At 41.3% G+C, this 18,196-nt stretch overlaps 1 protein-coding gene across 1 annotated transcript in view; it reads right to left on the minus strand.

Annotated features, from left to right (window-relative positions):
* Window positions 1-16,113: 16,113 nt before the first annotated feature.
* The window catches only part of MSH3 (mutS homolog 3), a gene marked incomplete at its 5' end in the record, with an annotated part of 117,451 nt that continues 115,368 nt past the window's right edge, over window positions 16,114-18,196 (minus strand). The window contains one exon of the mRNA XM_082497156.1: window positions 16,114-17,320. Within this exon, the coding sequence (XP_082353282.1) occupies window positions 17,212-17,320 (109 nt within the window). The 3' untranslated portion in view covers window positions 16,114-17,211. The remainder of the gene's footprint in view (window positions 17,321-18,196) is intronic.

The raw sequence follows: 18,196 nt of genomic DNA on the forward strand, positions 1-18,196 counted from the left end.
ACGCTACATACAGTTCTGCAGAGGTTTCGGTAAATATCTGCAGAAGAAAACATTCCACTTATTAATTTTTGTTCAGCTAGTTACCTGCCTGAGAAGAGAAAAGGAATAAGGAAAGAGACCTCAGGTATCTGGAGAACTGGAGGATGACAGCAGAATGGCTTGTGCCATATTTTCTCCAAAATGTTTCTGGCAGTAGGTGGGAGGTGGACACACAAAGGGGGGTGAAATAACCCCCAATAACCAATACAAGGAACCTGGGTAATGGTGTCTGTCTCCTCCTTGCGCCCTGGCAGCAGTGCCAAGGCATTCCGGGCACTCACGTCATCTGGAAACCTGATGGCGAGAGGGGACGGGCAGAAGCAGCCACGCGCTTCTACAGCTTCTCTTCCTCTCCCTCATTCCCTGTGGGAAATTCCCTGAAGGCACCAGCAGGTTTTGAATAACTGATCTAGAAAACTAAACAGTCCTTGTGGCTGGACCTTTTCTACAGGGATATCCCTGCAGCTGACCATCTGACTCTTGCGTATTGGATGTGCATTAGACATCGTGTTTCATCCAGTCTGTGCAAAACTCTGTGCTTTCTGTTACTCTTGCTGTACTGGCTTAGCCGTGTGGGGAGAAGGGAAAATGTAATTACTGGTATGCGTTATTCATGAAATAAGAAAAGACTTGTACAGTAGCACAGTAGTGCTAATTATTTGTTTTAATAGCAGTAAATGCTGAGAAGCGGTTTGCAGAGTCTAGAGTTACTGTCAGCCAGAGGGTCCCTGCCCACAGGGAACCAGAAGGCAATGCAACTGGAGAGCACAGCGTTGCTGGTTTATGCTTTATGCTCTCAGTCAAAACAGCCCGATGAGAAGATGATTTGCATCGTGCAGCTGACACTATTTCCATTGCTGTTTCTCTGCTGAGGACACGCAAGGAAAGACCCAAGTCCTTCACGCTGTTGAAGTGAGCGCAATAGGCGGTCTATTAGGGCTTCGGTGGGTATAGTCCCCCTCTTAGGAGCTCTGCAGCTACGAGGCAGTGGAGATGAGATGATTTCGTGTAACCCACGCTACAACTGCTTCTCTGCAGACACCTTGCCTGAAGAACAGCAAAGTTCTGCGGGTAGCATCACTAACAACAATGACTGATTTCCTGCAGGACTGGCTCAGGACAAAAGCACGCAGGGAGCAGTTGTGGGCTTGGTCTGCTGAGGGCAGTTTCACACCCTTTGAGACCCCAAGGGAACCAGCCAGAACTGAATCTCCTATTGCTTCCAGAGCTCAGGGTACACTTTGTCCCCAGGCCACAATCTGCAGTTTCGATTTGGGAAAATCTAAGGGAGGAAGTGTTTGTACAACTTATCTGAACCTGTTTCCCGACAATAACTATTGTTCACTCTAGCAACTTGACATAATATAATTTATTTTGTGAAAAATAAATTTAATTTACATCCCATAACCGTAGTGAGATATGCTGTGGTTTTATTAGCAAGAGTAGATGGGGTTTTTCATTGTTTTTGAAAAAAAATCAACATGAATCTATTTGCAGAATGCATTAAAAACTCATCTTGAAACCCTTGAGATGGTATTGCATCAGTTGATTTCAGTTCTTAACAACTTTAGCTGAGTTATAAGATGCTGTGGCTTCCATATGCTGAAAAAAAAAAAGTTAATGTCCCTTAATTCGCTGTGAAGACACCCTCCCCATGCTTCACTAATATCAAGAAATCTTGACATGCCCTGCTTAGACTTTGCAAACTGAGGTGGTAAGATTCTGCTTTGAAACTAGGAGAAACAGTAATTTTTTTTCATTTGTGACCTTTATAATGAATCTCTTTATTGTGTCTTTCGTTGAAATAATCCATCTGTAGATCTTCTGAGAAAGTTAAACAAGCTGATTTGTTAATTGGGGGAATGTGGTTTTGGTGTCTGACAATCTGAGAACTAATGCTGTGCAGAAGGAAAAATCCAGAAAAGTGAAAAAAAAAAAAACACAAAAATGTCAGCATATATGCCTGCAGCAGAGCTTACACTGTATTGTGAATGTTTATTTTTGTCTTCCAGTTGCTACAGAAATTTTCCTCCATGAGTGCTGTGGGCTATTTAAACTAAACTTATGAGTGCTGTGGGCTATTTAAACTAAACTTAATCTCACCTACTTTTCCTCTACTTTTGACTTTCCAGTCTGCCCCTTATTTATTCATTGTATGTTTCCCTTGTTACTGATTTTATCTGAATTTTTGAATCACGATTACAGTTCTGCAGAAGAAAGCAGCATGCTTTTTTTTTTTTTAAGTACCACATTCCAGAACACTACCTTGAATCAATTTCTCTCTCTTCTACAAAAGCATCCACTCACACGTAAAAAATACCCAGCAACAGGGAACCCCCTAAGACCGCTAATAACTCCTGTTGCTTCTCACACTCATCGGGAAGATGCAGCTGGCATCAGCCCATATTGTTTAGCTTCCAGTGACTGGTTTTACCTTGTCTCTTATCCAAGCCTAGGCATGTATGGGTGATTTTTGGTCTGCAGCTGGCGTTTGTAAGCATGGTATAAGTGGTACAAGCCTTGAAGCAGATAGCAGTGCACAACAAAGTCAAACCTCCTGAAGCTATCAGCAAGGACAATGCCCGCTCCTCTAAATGCATGACAAGAAGAGAAGACAGGGGCACGAAGAAAAGAAACGTTACAAGTTAGACTGAACATTAGGAAAGACTTTTTCACAGCAAGAGCAGTCGGGCATTGGAATAGACTGCCCAGGGAGGTGGTTGAGTCACCATCCCTGGATGTGTTTAAGAGACGTTTAGATGTGGTGTTGGGGGATCTGGTGTAGGGGAGACCTTTGTAGAGTAGGGTAGATGGTTGGACTCGATGATCCCAAGGGTCTCTTCCAACCTAGACAATTCTATGATTCTAAGTTTCCTTTTCAAGTCCTGCTTTGATAACATGGTTTAGCGTTAGTGCCGGGAAGGAGACTGTTCTACCTAGCTCATCCCAGACAAATCCTTCCCATCGTATTCCTTAGCGGTTGTCCTGAGCCCTAAAGAAAGGTGACTGTCCTCTCATGAATGCCATTTTCTTTCCTTGGAAGTTTTGTTACATGGGACTGCCTGAAACAGCTTGTTTAGAAACGGTGTTTTTCACGGCAGGCTAAGGCTGGCTCAGCCTGCAGTTATTTCCTCCCCGTGATAGCAGCTGTCTATTTCCTGATTTACACGGCACTTACCACAATTCATGATTGAGGGGTGCGGAGAGGCGAGGTGTTATTATTAGCTGTTACCTTGAAAAGCTTCTGCTTTACGTCCTGACCACTTCACAAATCCAGAAAAGTGACTTCATTGCCAAGATGCAAAAATGATGTATTGTTTTTTAAGGCGCAAGAGCAGAGACAGGCTTTCTTTCGTTCATACATGTAACAGCATAAATAAGACCAAGGCTCCCAAGTTTACTAAGAACAAAACGGACCACACCTCTAATTATGCAAATTAGAAACCTAATAAAGTATCCTTATTCTTATCTGTAAACAACAGGACTTTTTTCCTCATGTAAAGCAATGAGATAATGAGTTTAACATTAACTTCTCTCCAGCAGTACAGAGCTGCTGTAGAGCAAATGTGGATGTCTGCAGGACCCTTTAAGCAGTACTCTGAATTCCTTGTTTCCCCATCACTGCATGGTATGGGGCTGCCCCGATCCACCTCCCAGAGCAACCAGGACTTTGCCTTGGGTGCTTCTTAAGCACCAGCTCTCCAGATGTGACAGGAGTAAAGCACCCACTATGCCACTTAGGAGCTCTTGGATATGAATGATGATTAAATCTCAACTTTCATTGCAAGTAAACAAGCTAGAACATGGCTTGCAGGAAAGGAAACAAGCTGTGCTCAGGTGGGCAACATACCAGGTGATACCAGGGAAGATGCTTCAGCAGGACTAGGGAGATCAACGATGCCCACCTCCCCTTCTCAGTGGGACTAAACCAAGGCCATGACTGTGTTACAACAGGACAATTGGTTCCAAGTCTCACACAGTCCAGGATTTCCTCCTACATTCCTTTCTCTATGTTCATGCATTTCTACTGGCACCAAAATTACTTGCTGCATAATATCGACTCAAAAGCTCTGCATCATGGGGATTCCCGACCCATTGGCAGAACAAGCCTGAAGGAAGAGTTTAGGACTTGCCTGTGCCAGTCGTGGCTATCTGCACACCCCCAAGTGCCTCAGTCTTTTATAGTCCTTGGTATTCACTTAAAATAAGTTCAAAAAGAGACAGAACTCAAAGGCAAGCAATATGACCTGAAGTTTCTTCTAACATGCCACATATCTTGCTCCCAACCTGCAACCGCTTTTGGACAAGAAGAATCTTTTGTAGAAGATTGTTGGTCCCCTTGATTGTTAGACTGGGCAAAGCACACTGTGCTGTTGCACTTGCTGGAAGAACATTACGCTGGAGAAGATAACTTATATTCAGGAAAGAGCAGACACCAAAGGAGCATGTTTGGACACTTTCTCCTCCCACGTCCTGGCCTTCGTGCAAAGGGGGCCTCTTTGGCCTAAACCCATGCTTTGGCATGGGAATCTTGTCAAATTCAGTACATGAAAAGAGATGTGGAAAAATCAGACAAGAGATAAAAGTGCAAAGTTTTCTTTGGTATAGCATGCTTTTATGTAAGCTAGCTCTCAGCTGAAAATAATTATCTGATTAATCTCTATCCATGCACACTATTGTCTTTAGAAGCTGCTTCTTTCCACATCTCAAGTCATGTCACAAGGAAGAATATACTAAACATTCATTGCATTGCCACCCTGAATTAGACCTGCACTGTCCCCCTTTCTGTAGAAGGAGGAGATGAAGCCAAGATGAATGCGCAGTGAAGAGCAATCCTGGGAAGAGAATCTAGATTTCTGATGGAAAACTCCAGTTCTGGGCTCTAAACAGTTGATAATGCTGTTGCTTACATGAATGTTTAAAATACTCATTCTGTGCACCTAGGAGAGATTTACCCTGACAAGTTTGCACAAATATAAAATCGCTGCCAATGCTATCCAAACAATATCTACTCTTAAAGTAGATGAATGACAGACCGTTACCTACTATTTATGCGCGAGGTGAAGGCTTCTGCAAACAGCTAACTGCTGCAGCACATAAACAACCCTCAGCTGAGAGTTAGATACAGTAGTTTTGTGTTTTCTGTGAAGGTCATAATAAAATGTCCTCTTAAAAGCTTTCATTTTGTACATAGAAACAGACTGCTCACCATTCAGAATTAAAAAAAAAATAAATCCTTGAGCTGTATTTTGTTTATAGTGCAATATGAATTCCTGGTGAATGGGAGGTGAAAAGAAAAAAAAAAGAAGCAGCCTTGGTAACAATGAAAATAGACAAGCCATCTGTCAGTGGGAATTATTGTTAGTTGTGTTCAAGAAGCAGTAGAGATCTTGGGCCTCTAAAGCCAGGGAGTGGATGTTGGCCATGACACAGCTTAAACCCAGCAGCAGTGCTCAAAAATGTTATACACCGACGTGCCATGCACTGAAGCTACTTAGCAGCTGAGAGAGGCAGGGACAAAGCCACTGCAACAGAATGTTTGCACACACGGAGATCTCTTGAGAGTAAAAGGACTCTTCAGCCTCGTGCTCTTCCTGGAATGGACTTGAGAAGCACGGATGACTAAACCCTTGCTGCTTCTGGCTGCTGTGACATGTCACAACACTGAAACAAAACTTGTAGGTCTTGCGGACTGAGTATGAATTTTACTGCATAAATAAATCCATCAGTGCCATATAATCTAGTTCAATGCTTTTTCACACAAGTATCTACTTTTTTGAAACCATGGTAGTGGAGGTATTGGAAGTTAATCTTAAAACTTTTTGTGAGTGGTCCTTTGCATGTGAATGGTTGTGATCTAACGTACCAATACTCTGGTACAGTCATCTGAGGTGGGTTAGAGGTAGATGGTCAGAGATGAATAAAAGCAGACTTGGCACACCAACACTGCAGCAAGGTGCCTACATGAACAGCGATGACCTGCTCGGTGAAACAAGCTGCAAACACAGCCAGGGAAACACTTAGGCAAACTAGCATTTTGCTGCTGTCTCTTTGGGCTTGACTTGCCCAAACATGCACAACCATAGGATTGCCAACCTCTCTGAAATGCCCCAGGGCAAGACCCACACCAGGGGAGCTTGGGTCCTCTCTATATGGTTTGTCACATCTTCCAGCTCCATGAGGATGTCTCAGCCATCCCAGGGCATTTCAAATAGCATTAATTATCTGTGTTCAGGTAGCTGACTCATGGCCTTTAACGTCTGCCAATACTGTGGCATGACATTTGTCATTAAAAAAAAAAAAATTGGACTTAATTCACATGTGCTACAGTATTTGCAGTGTTAGGAAACCAATGGGAATTTTTAAATGGTTGCATATAGAAAGAATATAAATTTAATTAGACCAACATATTTTCAAAATAAGCGCTTCTAAGAGGTGAGAACATGACTTTTGGAATATATACATGTGTATATATATATATATATGAATAATACACTGAATTGGCTTATACAAACTTTCATTATCTGACAACATAGTTATGCCTGAAGGAAAGATTTCTAACATTATCCAATCAACAATGGAAAGCGCAGAGCCTTTCTTCCTCTAGCCTCCTGACCCTGTTCCCAAATACTTTGCCCATGGAGCTGTCTCCCTCTTGCCTGGTGGAGGCATTTGCATGCACAAATAGCCTGGCTGCACAAGAGCAACTCCTGCTCGTGTGGGTGGGCTCACTGACTGCAGCCTTGCAGGAGGAGAAGGGCTCAATGCCTGCCAGTTCAAAAGACCCCAGCAGGTCTTTTGGACTCATTTGTGTCTTCTCTGCCCAGCTACCAAGCTCTCTTGTGCACAGTTGAGGTGCACGTCTTTGAGATATGGATTGAAACTGGCCGATAAGTTTAAACAATACTCAAGGCTTGAAAGAGGAAGCTGTAAGGAAGACATGAGAGATGCTATGATTGCATCCATCTCTTGTCCATAGTACATCCAGAGTAAAAGTAGGCTCAGACATACTTCTGTAGTGGTGCGAGACCACCACAGAGACTGTAACTTACAGTAGCTTATCTATGATGCATAAATGAGCATCAGAACATTGACTTGTGCTGACACTGCCCAGCTTCATCTGCAAGGCAGAGATGCAACACAAATATTCCGTTTTCATGGTTCTGGTGGCACTTGTTGAAAATGTTGTATCTTCCTTAAAAGCAATTCTATCCTCAGTTCATTTGTAATCCCATTTATTTCAGGAGAATCACTTCCAGTCACAAAACTGCAAACTTCAAAGCAGTATGAAATATTACATAAGTATCAGTTTCTTCATAGGTGTAACATGGACCGAAGTCAAAGTCAGTTATAGTACTTGTCTTGGGAGAGTCAAAAGGCATGTACAAAATGTATAGCCCTCAGTTGCTAAAAAAATGGAGTCAGGCAACAAAAAGTGTACTTTTCCATACAGCTTAAGTATGTTAATAACTTTCTTTGCAATAGCCTGTAAACCTCTAGTGAAAGCACTGACCATCACATATGCTGTTTGGCTCATAACCTGTGACAAGATCACTTTGGCACTGGTGCGGGACTGGTATTTGTTCTTGCAAATAATTCGTCTCCTTTCCCTGTTTGGAATTTTATAAAATATTCTGACAACCCTGCCTCACGTTGCCAGCAAATAAAAGGTTATATCACCTTGGGTCCTTTAATAAGCAATCATTTCCTCAGTTGCAAACCCACTCCAAATACAATACATAAATCTTTTATCAGGATGTGTGCTCTTAACTGGGGAAAACGTTATCTCCTACACGGAATGAATTACACATAAAGCCCATGTAAATCTCCCATGAGAACGATGGGGTTTTAGCAAACTCGCAAATTTGCATTACACATCGCTACCACAGCCACCTTCTCTTCTCCTCCAAGGCCATGGCATGTCCAAGCTTAGTGAAGTGCCCACCTGCCCACTGCTAAACAGAAAGTTCTGGCGGACTGGTGTTCCCTGTCCGCTGATGCGCAATATCGGCGAGCTCAGTCAACTTCAGAGTTTCTTTGCTCCTTTTTCACTGCAACACTGTGCTTCCCGTTGTCTAGCAGGTTCCCTCTGTAACGGTGGGAAACTATGTTTGCATGTTAACAGACAGCTTCGCTGTGAGGTCTGTTATAGGAAGCTGGCGAGGTTTTAAACACAGTAACAATTATAAAAAAAAAAAAAAATCTGCTTTCAGTAAGTGCTTGAAAAGGCAGCCATCCATGATGCAAAAAGGTAATGGGACAGGAAACAAAAGGAAAAATTTTTAAATGCTTAGTAGTGATCACAGATCTGTGAAGCAAGCTGAGGGAAACTGATGTAGAGCACTGGGACACCTGCTATCATCTTCCCTCAAAACTTAACGGATCTAAAACTGAGAAATCAAGCGAGGTCGAGACTTGAAAATATAATTTCAGATATTCCTTTATTCCAATACCATGGCGATAAGCAAAGTATTAAAGGATTACTGTATAAAGGTGGAGTAAGAGTCAGAAGGCCTCTCCTTATCATTCTCTCACCTACATTTCAAAAATGCAGAAGGAAGAAATGATTAAATGTGTAAGTTAAAACCAAAGCTATACAGACAATGCCAGCTGAGTTTTTGTGAAACACAAGGGAAATAACAAAGCAATTTCCAACCTAGAATCTAAATTGACTCTCGCTAAAGTCCCTGGGAAGCTTTTTAAGGTGACCTGAAGATTAAACTCTTAGAATTGAGGATCTGCTAAGAAACTGCAGATAGCAGTAAACTCACTCACCCTGGCGAGAGGGAAACACACGCGTGGTCCGGCATCTTCCGATCTGCAGGGAAAAGATCCTTGCAGCCGAGCAGCTTGTTTGCTGTGTGACTGGTCCCATCAATCCTGCGTCTGATTATGAGGCGTGTGGACAGGTCCTTACAGAAACTGGGGGAGAGAAGAAAGAGACTGCAGAACACGCTGGCCGAAAGAACAGCACAAGGAGTGTATCGAAACATTTTTACGTTAAAGCGTCGGGAATACAAACTCCAGAGCACTGTTGTAGCCTCCCCTGAAACGCCTGCAGTTGGTTACTGGAGGGAGAATGAGTTAGTTGCAAGGTGCACAGAGGAAAGTTTAAATTTAGGATTAAGGGCGTTTTTAATTTTTTGTTGAACACCCTCTACCCATATCGGGAGGAGGCAAAATTACAGGCGGCGATAGACGAGATGGTTGTAGCGCATACCTGCTGAGAAACAAGCGGTGGATATGAGGAAGGGACTACGAAGGCTGTTAGAACTGTTATAAAGGGAGTAAAGCTATGTCCTGAGGAAATCAGGCCGCCACGGCAGGGAGGATGTTATGATGCAAAGGTGCCTTGGAGAGATCCACAGGGGAATTAAGACACTCCTGTGTGAAACTCTGGGGGAATGGATAACATCTGAGTGCCGCACACGCAGCTGCACACACGCTGTCTCCACGCTACACATCACGTGGGAAACAGGGGGAGATTTTCTCCTGCTGCTGGGGACAGAGCGGGAAGGAAAGCTACAGCTTCTCAGCCCGCTGGCTCGTCGGATGCCACACGGTGTCGGATATCATTGGCCACAGGCTTGAGCTTACTTTTAAGACTTAATTGCTTCTCAAAAAAATGTGTCAAAGGCTTACACAGCTTTAGTTTGCAAATTTAATTAAAGGATTAGCAAAGTTTTCTTTCCCTATGTGGAAGCTTATTAAGAATAGAAAACTTGCAGAGAAGATCAGGTCATTTAATATAACTACTTATTGCATTAATACAGCCCTTGCTTAAGTAAAGTTACTGCAAATAGAGCACAGTGTTTCACTTTATACAGAAATGCATTCACAGTGAGCCCCAATGAAGCGAGATTAACTTGAAGTGTGCATAAAACATAACCAAGGAGAATGTCGGTATCTGTGGTGTTTACCAGCTGGGAAGAGGGTGGTCTCACGGGGCACCACGCTGCTTGCAACATGACAGTCTCGGGTTGCGCGGGAAAGCCAGCTCCGTGTACCTTGGTGTTGTGTGCTTAGCATTATTAAAACTTACTCAGTTTGAGATCCGTTTTGAAAAAATTCCAAATTTCAAGTCTTGTCATTCCCTGGTGATGCACTTTTTAGGCAGGCTGATTTAAACCAAGGCAAAGACGCTATTTCGAGACCTTCTCCTTAAGTATCCCCCCCGACTCCCCTCTTTGATTGCTCTCAGTGAAGCACTTGTTTTTCCAGTGACTATGAACAAGATGTTTCAGGCACGCAGGGGGGCTGACAAGCTGCCTAAGTTAGCACATTCAAGTAGAGATCTAAGGAACAATCTTCAGCCTTTTCATTGCAAAACAAATATTTGCCCTGTGTATCCCATCTGCGGGTTTGTCCCCTGTGGTGCATCAACTCGGTCTAATCAAAGAACAGACCTTTCCCCTCTCCTTCCTCCCCGGCAGTGGGAATCTCAGCTGACTAAACAACCCAACGCTCCGAGGGTGCAAGCCCAGTCCCTCTGCCCCGCTGATGTCCAGGGAGGGACAGTGATCCCCCCTGGCTCTCCCTCTCCTCCCGTGAGCGACATGGTCCAGCCAGAGGACCAAGGCCCTTGGGGAGGTTGAGGGAGACGGTCCTGTGCAGCCATGTAAAGGCAACCACCAGTCCACGACCCTGACAAACCTTCCAGCAAAAGGAGGTCCCGCGTGATAAGTGCGGTGATGGTTGCCTCTAGTGATTAGCATCATGGCGCTCTGATTTTTTTTTTTTCCCCTCTTCTGAACGAGAACTATAAATATGTGCTCATACAATACATGAGATATTCTGAAATGCTCTAAGATGATAGTCAATTTGTAATGCTCTATGCAGAGAGCAATATGCAAAGAGAAATATTTCAGTATGTAGGCAGAAGGAAAAGCACAGTACTTGACTGAAACTTTTATTTTGTGTTACATAAGAGTGAGATAATTATACCTAGTAATCTTTCCACTATTCAGGACACTCCGAGTTTTAAGTCACCCTAGATATTTGGATTATTATAAGTAAAAAGCAACATTGATTTCTACTTCCTTATTGCAGATTGTGTGATTAAAATGAGCTGTGTATTGTGTTTTCTCATCCCTTCTTTTCCAGGAGTTCCCCTTTTTTTTATAGCATATTGTGAAGTTATAAGAACTAACTGCTTAAAAAAAAGGGGGGGGGAAGGTTAAAAATAATAAGTATTTTTCATTGTTCTTACTAGGTGCAGCTACCAGTATTTTAAATAAAAATCACCTTATATGGAAAGTATTTTTTCAGGTACTATACTTACAAGTAAACATTTGGAGGGCAGTCAAAATGTTATTACAGATTCCTTGCAAGTTTAAAAGAACATATACATTTGAAAGCTATGCCTCTTAGTGAAAATTATTTTACATTTATGTATTTAAAAGACGGGCTAAGTTCTGTATTTCAGGGCTAAACTTTGTTCTCCGCTGACCCTGTGTGGGGCTGAGGATGGGGCAAGAATTCTATCTTCCTCCTGAGTGACGAAAACACCAGCCGTGCGTGTGACCCACAAAGTGGAGAGGGGCCATCAAAAATCACCTCCCGGCCCTCCCTCACAGCACAGCGAGCGAGGTGACAAACTGCACTCACATGCTGGCTAGTAAGTACCAACTGACAAAAGGCTACCGTAGAAAAAAAGCAGCACTGCTTCCTGCCCTAGACTTAGTTCATCCTCCACACGCTGTGGTCGCCACGACACGAACCCCATGACCAGGCACCACCTTCATCCCCCTGTGACTACTTTGGGCAAGATGCTCTTGGTCACACCTCTGAAGGAAAGATGCTGTACGCAGACTGAGTGGTGGACATCCAGGGCAACAGCACAAGGGCTCACTGCAGAATTTAGCCTCAGGCAAACTCTCTTAACCTTACATGTTATACCTGCTGGCTAGCAAGGCTGTAGCCAAGGTATCAATCAACCTAGTGCCTGCTCGCTCTTTAACAAATCCTGATACCACCTAGGAGGAAATAATCCCGATTCCTAATGCCACAATTCTTAGAACAGCTAATTATTCTTAGATTTCTATACCTGGCTTTATCTTGTTCACCCTTATATTTCCCCTAAACCGTATTAGGTACTGTGCTGCTTTTCTCTACAGCTCACTTATGACTTAAGCCACTTTAGTCTCAGACAAATACATTATTTCACAGTTATTAGCATGGCCTGCAAGGACTCACATCATACAAAACAAGATGACTGTTTCAGAAATTATTTTTTAAGATTTTTAAGAAATTACAAAAGCACCCTTTGCTTTCTACTTGTCGCTATGGCTAGGCAAGGAGAAAAATCTATAAGTAATTAAGGAAGTCATTGAACTTGTGCATCTGTAGCTGAGGAAGAAGGAACTGATCTTCCATTTCAAGCAAGGGGAGGATTTCCACAACAAATGTGCTTAGCCACGCACAATGACAATGTAGCATTGTTAAGGTAAGCTGAGTTCTATAATTTTGGAAAGAGTATTTTTAGCACAGGACTCTACCAACCTGGGCAAATCCATGGCTTCCCCTATAGAGAGCTACAAAACAAGAAGAGCTAACAGCACAGCCCAGAAAGCCAACCACATCCTGGGCTGCACCCAAAGAAGTGTGGCCAGCAGGTTGAGGGAGGTGATTCTGCCCCTCTGCTCTGCTCTCATGAGACCCCATCTGGAGTACTGCCTCCAGCTCTGGGCACCCAACATAAGAACATGGACCTGTTGCAGTGAGTCCAGAGGAGGCCACGAAGATGATCTGAGGGCTGGAGCACCTCTGCTGTGAGGACAGGCTGAGAGTTGGGGCTGTTCAGCCTGGACAAGGATTTTTTACAAGGGCATGTAGTGATAGGATGAGGGGTAACAGTTTTAAACTGAAAGTGGGTAGGTTTAGATTAAGATATTCGGAAGAAATTCTTTACTGTGAGGGTGGTAAGACACTGGCACAGGTCGCAGAGCAGTTGTGGCTGCCCCATGCCTGGAGGTGTCCAAGGCCAGGCTGGACGTGGCCTTGTGCAACCTGGTCTAGTGGGAGGTGTCCCTGCCCATGGCAGGGGGGTTGGAACTCGATGATCTTTAAGGTCCCTTTCAATTCTAATCATTCTGTGGCTCTGTAACAGCACTGGACTGATGCAGATGAAAGACCCAAGTGGTGTCAGAACTGAATGCCATGTTTACTTACCAACTGGATTTTCAATCCTGAATTCATCCTTGTTCAACTGTAAATCCCGTCTTGGGCTCTGGCTGTATGCTTTTTTAAAATTCCTGATTTAGATCACTAGACTGCACATTTGTCCCCCTGAACTGAATTCAGATTTAACAAATGTTTGATCTAGATTTGATTGCAGAGATTTTGCAGGGAGATGGAGGAAAGCATTGAAAACAGATAGGAAAATTACACTGAGATGGTAAATTTCAGCTTGTTGTGGCCTTTGTGTTTAGGAACAATTAAAAGGTGAGGAGAATCATCCACCGCATTCATATGCTCTAAATTCTGAAAGGGGGAAAAGAGACAGGCAGCTCACACTTACTTTTCAGATTGCTGTCCAAGACTAGTGACACTGGTGCCAGGATTTTGGAGGAGATTGCAATGGCCACCTGAGGTGAGACTGGGGGAGGAGACCCTCCAATAACCATTCTGAAGTGTGATCCAGAGTCTGGAACAGGGTCTTACTTCTCTCAGTGCAATGCAATCTACCGAACCTTTATTTCCCTATGAAACATGCATATATATCAGAACTACTGAGAAGTTAAAGTAATTGAATTCTCACTAAAGTTTACATATAGTAGAAATATTTGGATAATTTACTTTCCAACAGATTTCAATAAATAAATGTTACTTTCATTGCAGTGAACAGACTTATTGCAATACCTGACTCAGCTGACATTTCAGTGATCTTTAAATTCATTTATACACTTTATAAACTTATGTGGTACGTAAATTCATGTCATGTCTATAAATACTTCTAGAAAACTGTGCAATACAAAGAAAAATCCTCTTGAGAATTACTTCAGTGAAAGATGTTGTATGCCAGTAAGAAAGGTAATTGCTACTGGTAATGTATTTTACTTTGCGTATTCTATAATAACATTCTTATATAACCAAATACAAAAAGGCAGTGACAGTGTATCCAACCCTCTTCTCCTTCTCTTCCATCAAAATGGTCTACCAGTTTTTGTTGCTAACCTGTGACACTGTGATTTCTAAAGGCAATACATTCAAGACAAGACACACAAAGGCATTACAATTTTTATGTTAAGAGCAAGGAAGAGAGAACAATGAAGAAGCTCAAGGATGTGATAAATACCATCTTTAAAAAAAATTATAAAAGCCATAAACTGCAAAAGTCTTTCAAGAAGACTGCACCTGTACGTATAGCACAAGGCTGTATTTTTCACATCAATATTAAATTTTAACGATGTCAATAGCATGCTGGCACAGGCAGTAGGAGCCAATAAGCTATGCAGATTTCCAAAAATATTAATATTTAGACAGTCCTTTACTGAAGGCAAACTCAAGACTAGCGTGAATTCACACTATAACCAAGGACCATCTAAGTATGGGTCACACTTCTTTAACCTTACATCCATCAGTACGCTAATGTGCTGACTCAGCACACAGACAAAATTTTATTATTCTGGTTTAAAAATAGGGCAACATCTCTAAGATCATACCACTACCAAAACTGTACTTCAAGTTGTCTTTAAGATGAAGCTTAGTGTGCTGGAATTTAAAAGAAAAGAAGGAAGGAAAAAAAGGGAAAAAAAAAAAAGGAAAACACGAGTGCATCTTCTTTGTCTCTTAGAAGGACTCCTGCTATGACAGAAGTCCCAACTGACCCCAGCAAAAGAAATGAAAAAGAAAACTCCTACAAAATTAATATTTTCCAGCAAGTTTTAGTTTCTTTATATCCCTCTTGCACTCTATGGTACCGAAGACCAAGGAACGTCTGTCTGGTTGCCTGTCTAGACTGTGCCTAATCTCATGCTCTGCAAACGTATCCAAGTGAGCTCTGAACTCGTCACACCCCAGAGCGATCGCCCTCGCATGGTGCTCACTCTACTAATGAGCGTGGCTGCTCCACGTCAGCAGAATTAGGTCTCGATAAAACTTCATTGTACTATGTGGTTCATTACAAATGTATCCTAAACCAGCAGTAAACGCATCTCACAACACCATGCATCTCCTTGCAGTACATTCTCAAATGGTCTTAACTTTTTGCATATCTGCTCAGAATGATAATAATCAGCAGTGAATAAAACAGAAGCTTTAATAATTACTTTGCATATCTAGAAGAAACCTTATCAGGAGAGAAAGATAACCTCTGTTGTTGAACTGAGGAGGGCTAAAATCAAAAGTTTTTTCCAACATGATCACAGACATTAAGAGAAACGTCTGCTGTAATTGCTTTGCATTTGATAGTATGAGCAGGCCAGTAATACTCTGTCCATTTCCCCATTCTTAATTGTATTTCTTCATTTTTTTTCAGACTGCATCCAGGTGTTTTTTCCTTGTCAGAGCATAGTCTGAATGCTCCCCTGAGGGCAAAGACAGTCTCACTAAAAGCACATTTAGCACATACAGGAATTTAGTAATGGCTCATTTATTCTCTTTGAAGTCTATGGTCAGCGGTCCTTAGATCCAACTAATGCACTGCATCTATGTGCATTAACAATGGAAAATTAACATTCACTGTGCTTCACAATGTGTGGCATAGATAAACACACATGCGTAATCACACCTTGAAAGACTAGTTTTCTTGTTCAGCTCTTCCAGTTTAGATAAATATACTATGCACTCTGGAAGAAGGCATATTGATCGCTGCTATTTAAACAGCAGACAAACTATTTGTTCAAATAATGCTTTGTCATCTGAAGCACCTGGAAAAAAGTCTTTGGTGAAAGTTAGCAGCCAAAAAAATTACACCCTTTTCTGCACAAAGTTCTTTATATTGGAAAGGCTAATTCAATCACCTTAACATTATTTCATATTCATCTGACATGCATTATTTGGCAAAAAAATCCTTCGTTTACTGAAAAAATCAGAAAGGTTCAGCTGTCTCAAAGATAACAAAATCTCATTTTATTCTTTTCCTTCTAGCAAAATCAAGATGATATTTTATTTCACTTCTCGCCACTTAATATTTTTTTAAATACAACAAACTATTTGCCAAGGTTTTAAGTATGCAAACATCACTGTGCATTTTGATAGAAAGGTATTTCACCTGCTTATGTTTACAAAGGAAAACCAATTTGGATATCACACTCCCATTTGAAATTTGGACTTGATAACTGCAACTAAAAAAAATTTAAAAACATTTATGGTTTTCCCAGTTTTAGTCTGCACTTAACAGAGCACTGGGGATGCCGGTTGCATAGTTTGAATTGCCTCCTTCACCTCATCTTATGACACTCCAACATTATTTAGAGTAAGTATATCTTCAGACCGTGCAAGAGAGGGCCAAGATCAGGAGAAAAGCTGAAGCTGAAAAAGAAGGAGGCATCCATGAGAATGAAGAAGTGGGAAAACAAAACACAGCCAATGCATGTTTTGTGCTTCTGCTCCAAAAACCACTAGTTGCACCATCATCAATCTCATCAGTAGAAACAAAACTCCCCTATCCAGCCACATACACACTTGCTTAAATTCATTGTGCACCTAAAAAATTTAGGGGGTGCTCTACAAACCCAGTGAATTTTAAATGCGTTAATACTAGAAAAAAAAAAAGGTCTCTTTATGATATTCATTCTTACCGATCACACAGCAGTATAGCGTAGTCAAGACTCAGTTACATTTTCCCAATGCAGCGGAGTATTTCTTTAGAAATTGAGGTACAATAAAGTTAAAAGACATTATTTTATTTATAAAAGATTTACCTAATAATTTACCGACATAATTGTTCATGTTTTCAAAACATATTATAAACTAAATCCAATGGCAGTAGACTTTTTGCAATTAAGGAAAGGGATGGAAACAACTCCAGGGAAGGAATGCAGAGTGAGAAAATGATACACAATCAGGAAGTGGATATGGGGCATCATATCACAATGCAGCATCTCTATCTCTCAAAAGGCAGAAAACTCCACTTAATGCACCTAGAACTACACCCTGATATAGTTTATTAGCCTCCAGACCTATATTTTGCGTCTCCAATGCTTTTATTCTTTAAGCATGATTTGAAGATTAAAAACTGTCTTTTGTTTCATCTTCAGGTTCACACATACTTTTCCATTTTTGTAGTTCCTGAGAATCATTTATCTTCCATACTTCAGCAAAGGACTTCAGCTTTTTTCTGGAGAGGGGAAAAAAAAAAAAAAAAAAAAAAAGAAAAATCAATCAAAATACAGAGAGATTTTAAAATTAAGCACATCAAACCTTAAAAGCCCTACAGACATCTGCAAAATTTTATAAATAGTCAGAAATAGCAGTTTGCATAGGCCAAAATGTTATGTGACTTATAAACAATCAGTTAACATTTTCCAATATATGTATTTCAGCTCTAGGACAGTCAACAATTTAATTTTATAACTAACTTACAGTACCAGAAGCATTGACAAGATGAAATAAAACACTGTGCAAAAGTAAACTGTTAAAGGAAATAAACAGTGTTGTAGTTTGCACTCTCTTAATTTTCAGCAGTCAGTTCATCCAAATTTGCACTGGTAGAATCACAAAGAGATAACGCATTTTCAAAATAAATGAGTACAAACATCCTTCCTATTTTCTTTTTAACATTTTTTGATTTAAGAAGGACTCATAAGAGCTGTGACAAATAACAACAAGACATTTAAAATGGGTTAACACACATTCCTGACGACAAAGATGTCAAGACTGGATGGAATTACCCAGTGGATTTTCTTAAATAATATGAAAGTGATTTAAAAAAAATAAGACAAGGCAGCTGGCCTGTGGGTATTGTGACAGCACAAGTATACTGCTATGAATAGGCCCAAATTTGATTCCCAAGATGATGATAATCTTTTATTTCCTACCACAGATATACCACACACATTTTTAAAACTGTAAAAGTGTCTTTTGGGGAGAAGGTATAGAAGAATACTTTGACATTTAGACATCATGGCAATAAGTGCAAAGAAACACGAATATACAAAAGAAAGTATTTCTATAATGACCTACATAGGAGAACTGGAAAAATTAAGAATTATGT

The sequence above is a fragment of the Vanellus vanellus genome, assembly GCF_965231255.1.
Source record: "Vanellus vanellus genome assembly, chromosome: Z".
Lineage (NCBI taxonomy): Eukaryota > Metazoa > Chordata > Aves > Charadriiformes > Charadriidae > Vanellus > Vanellus vanellus.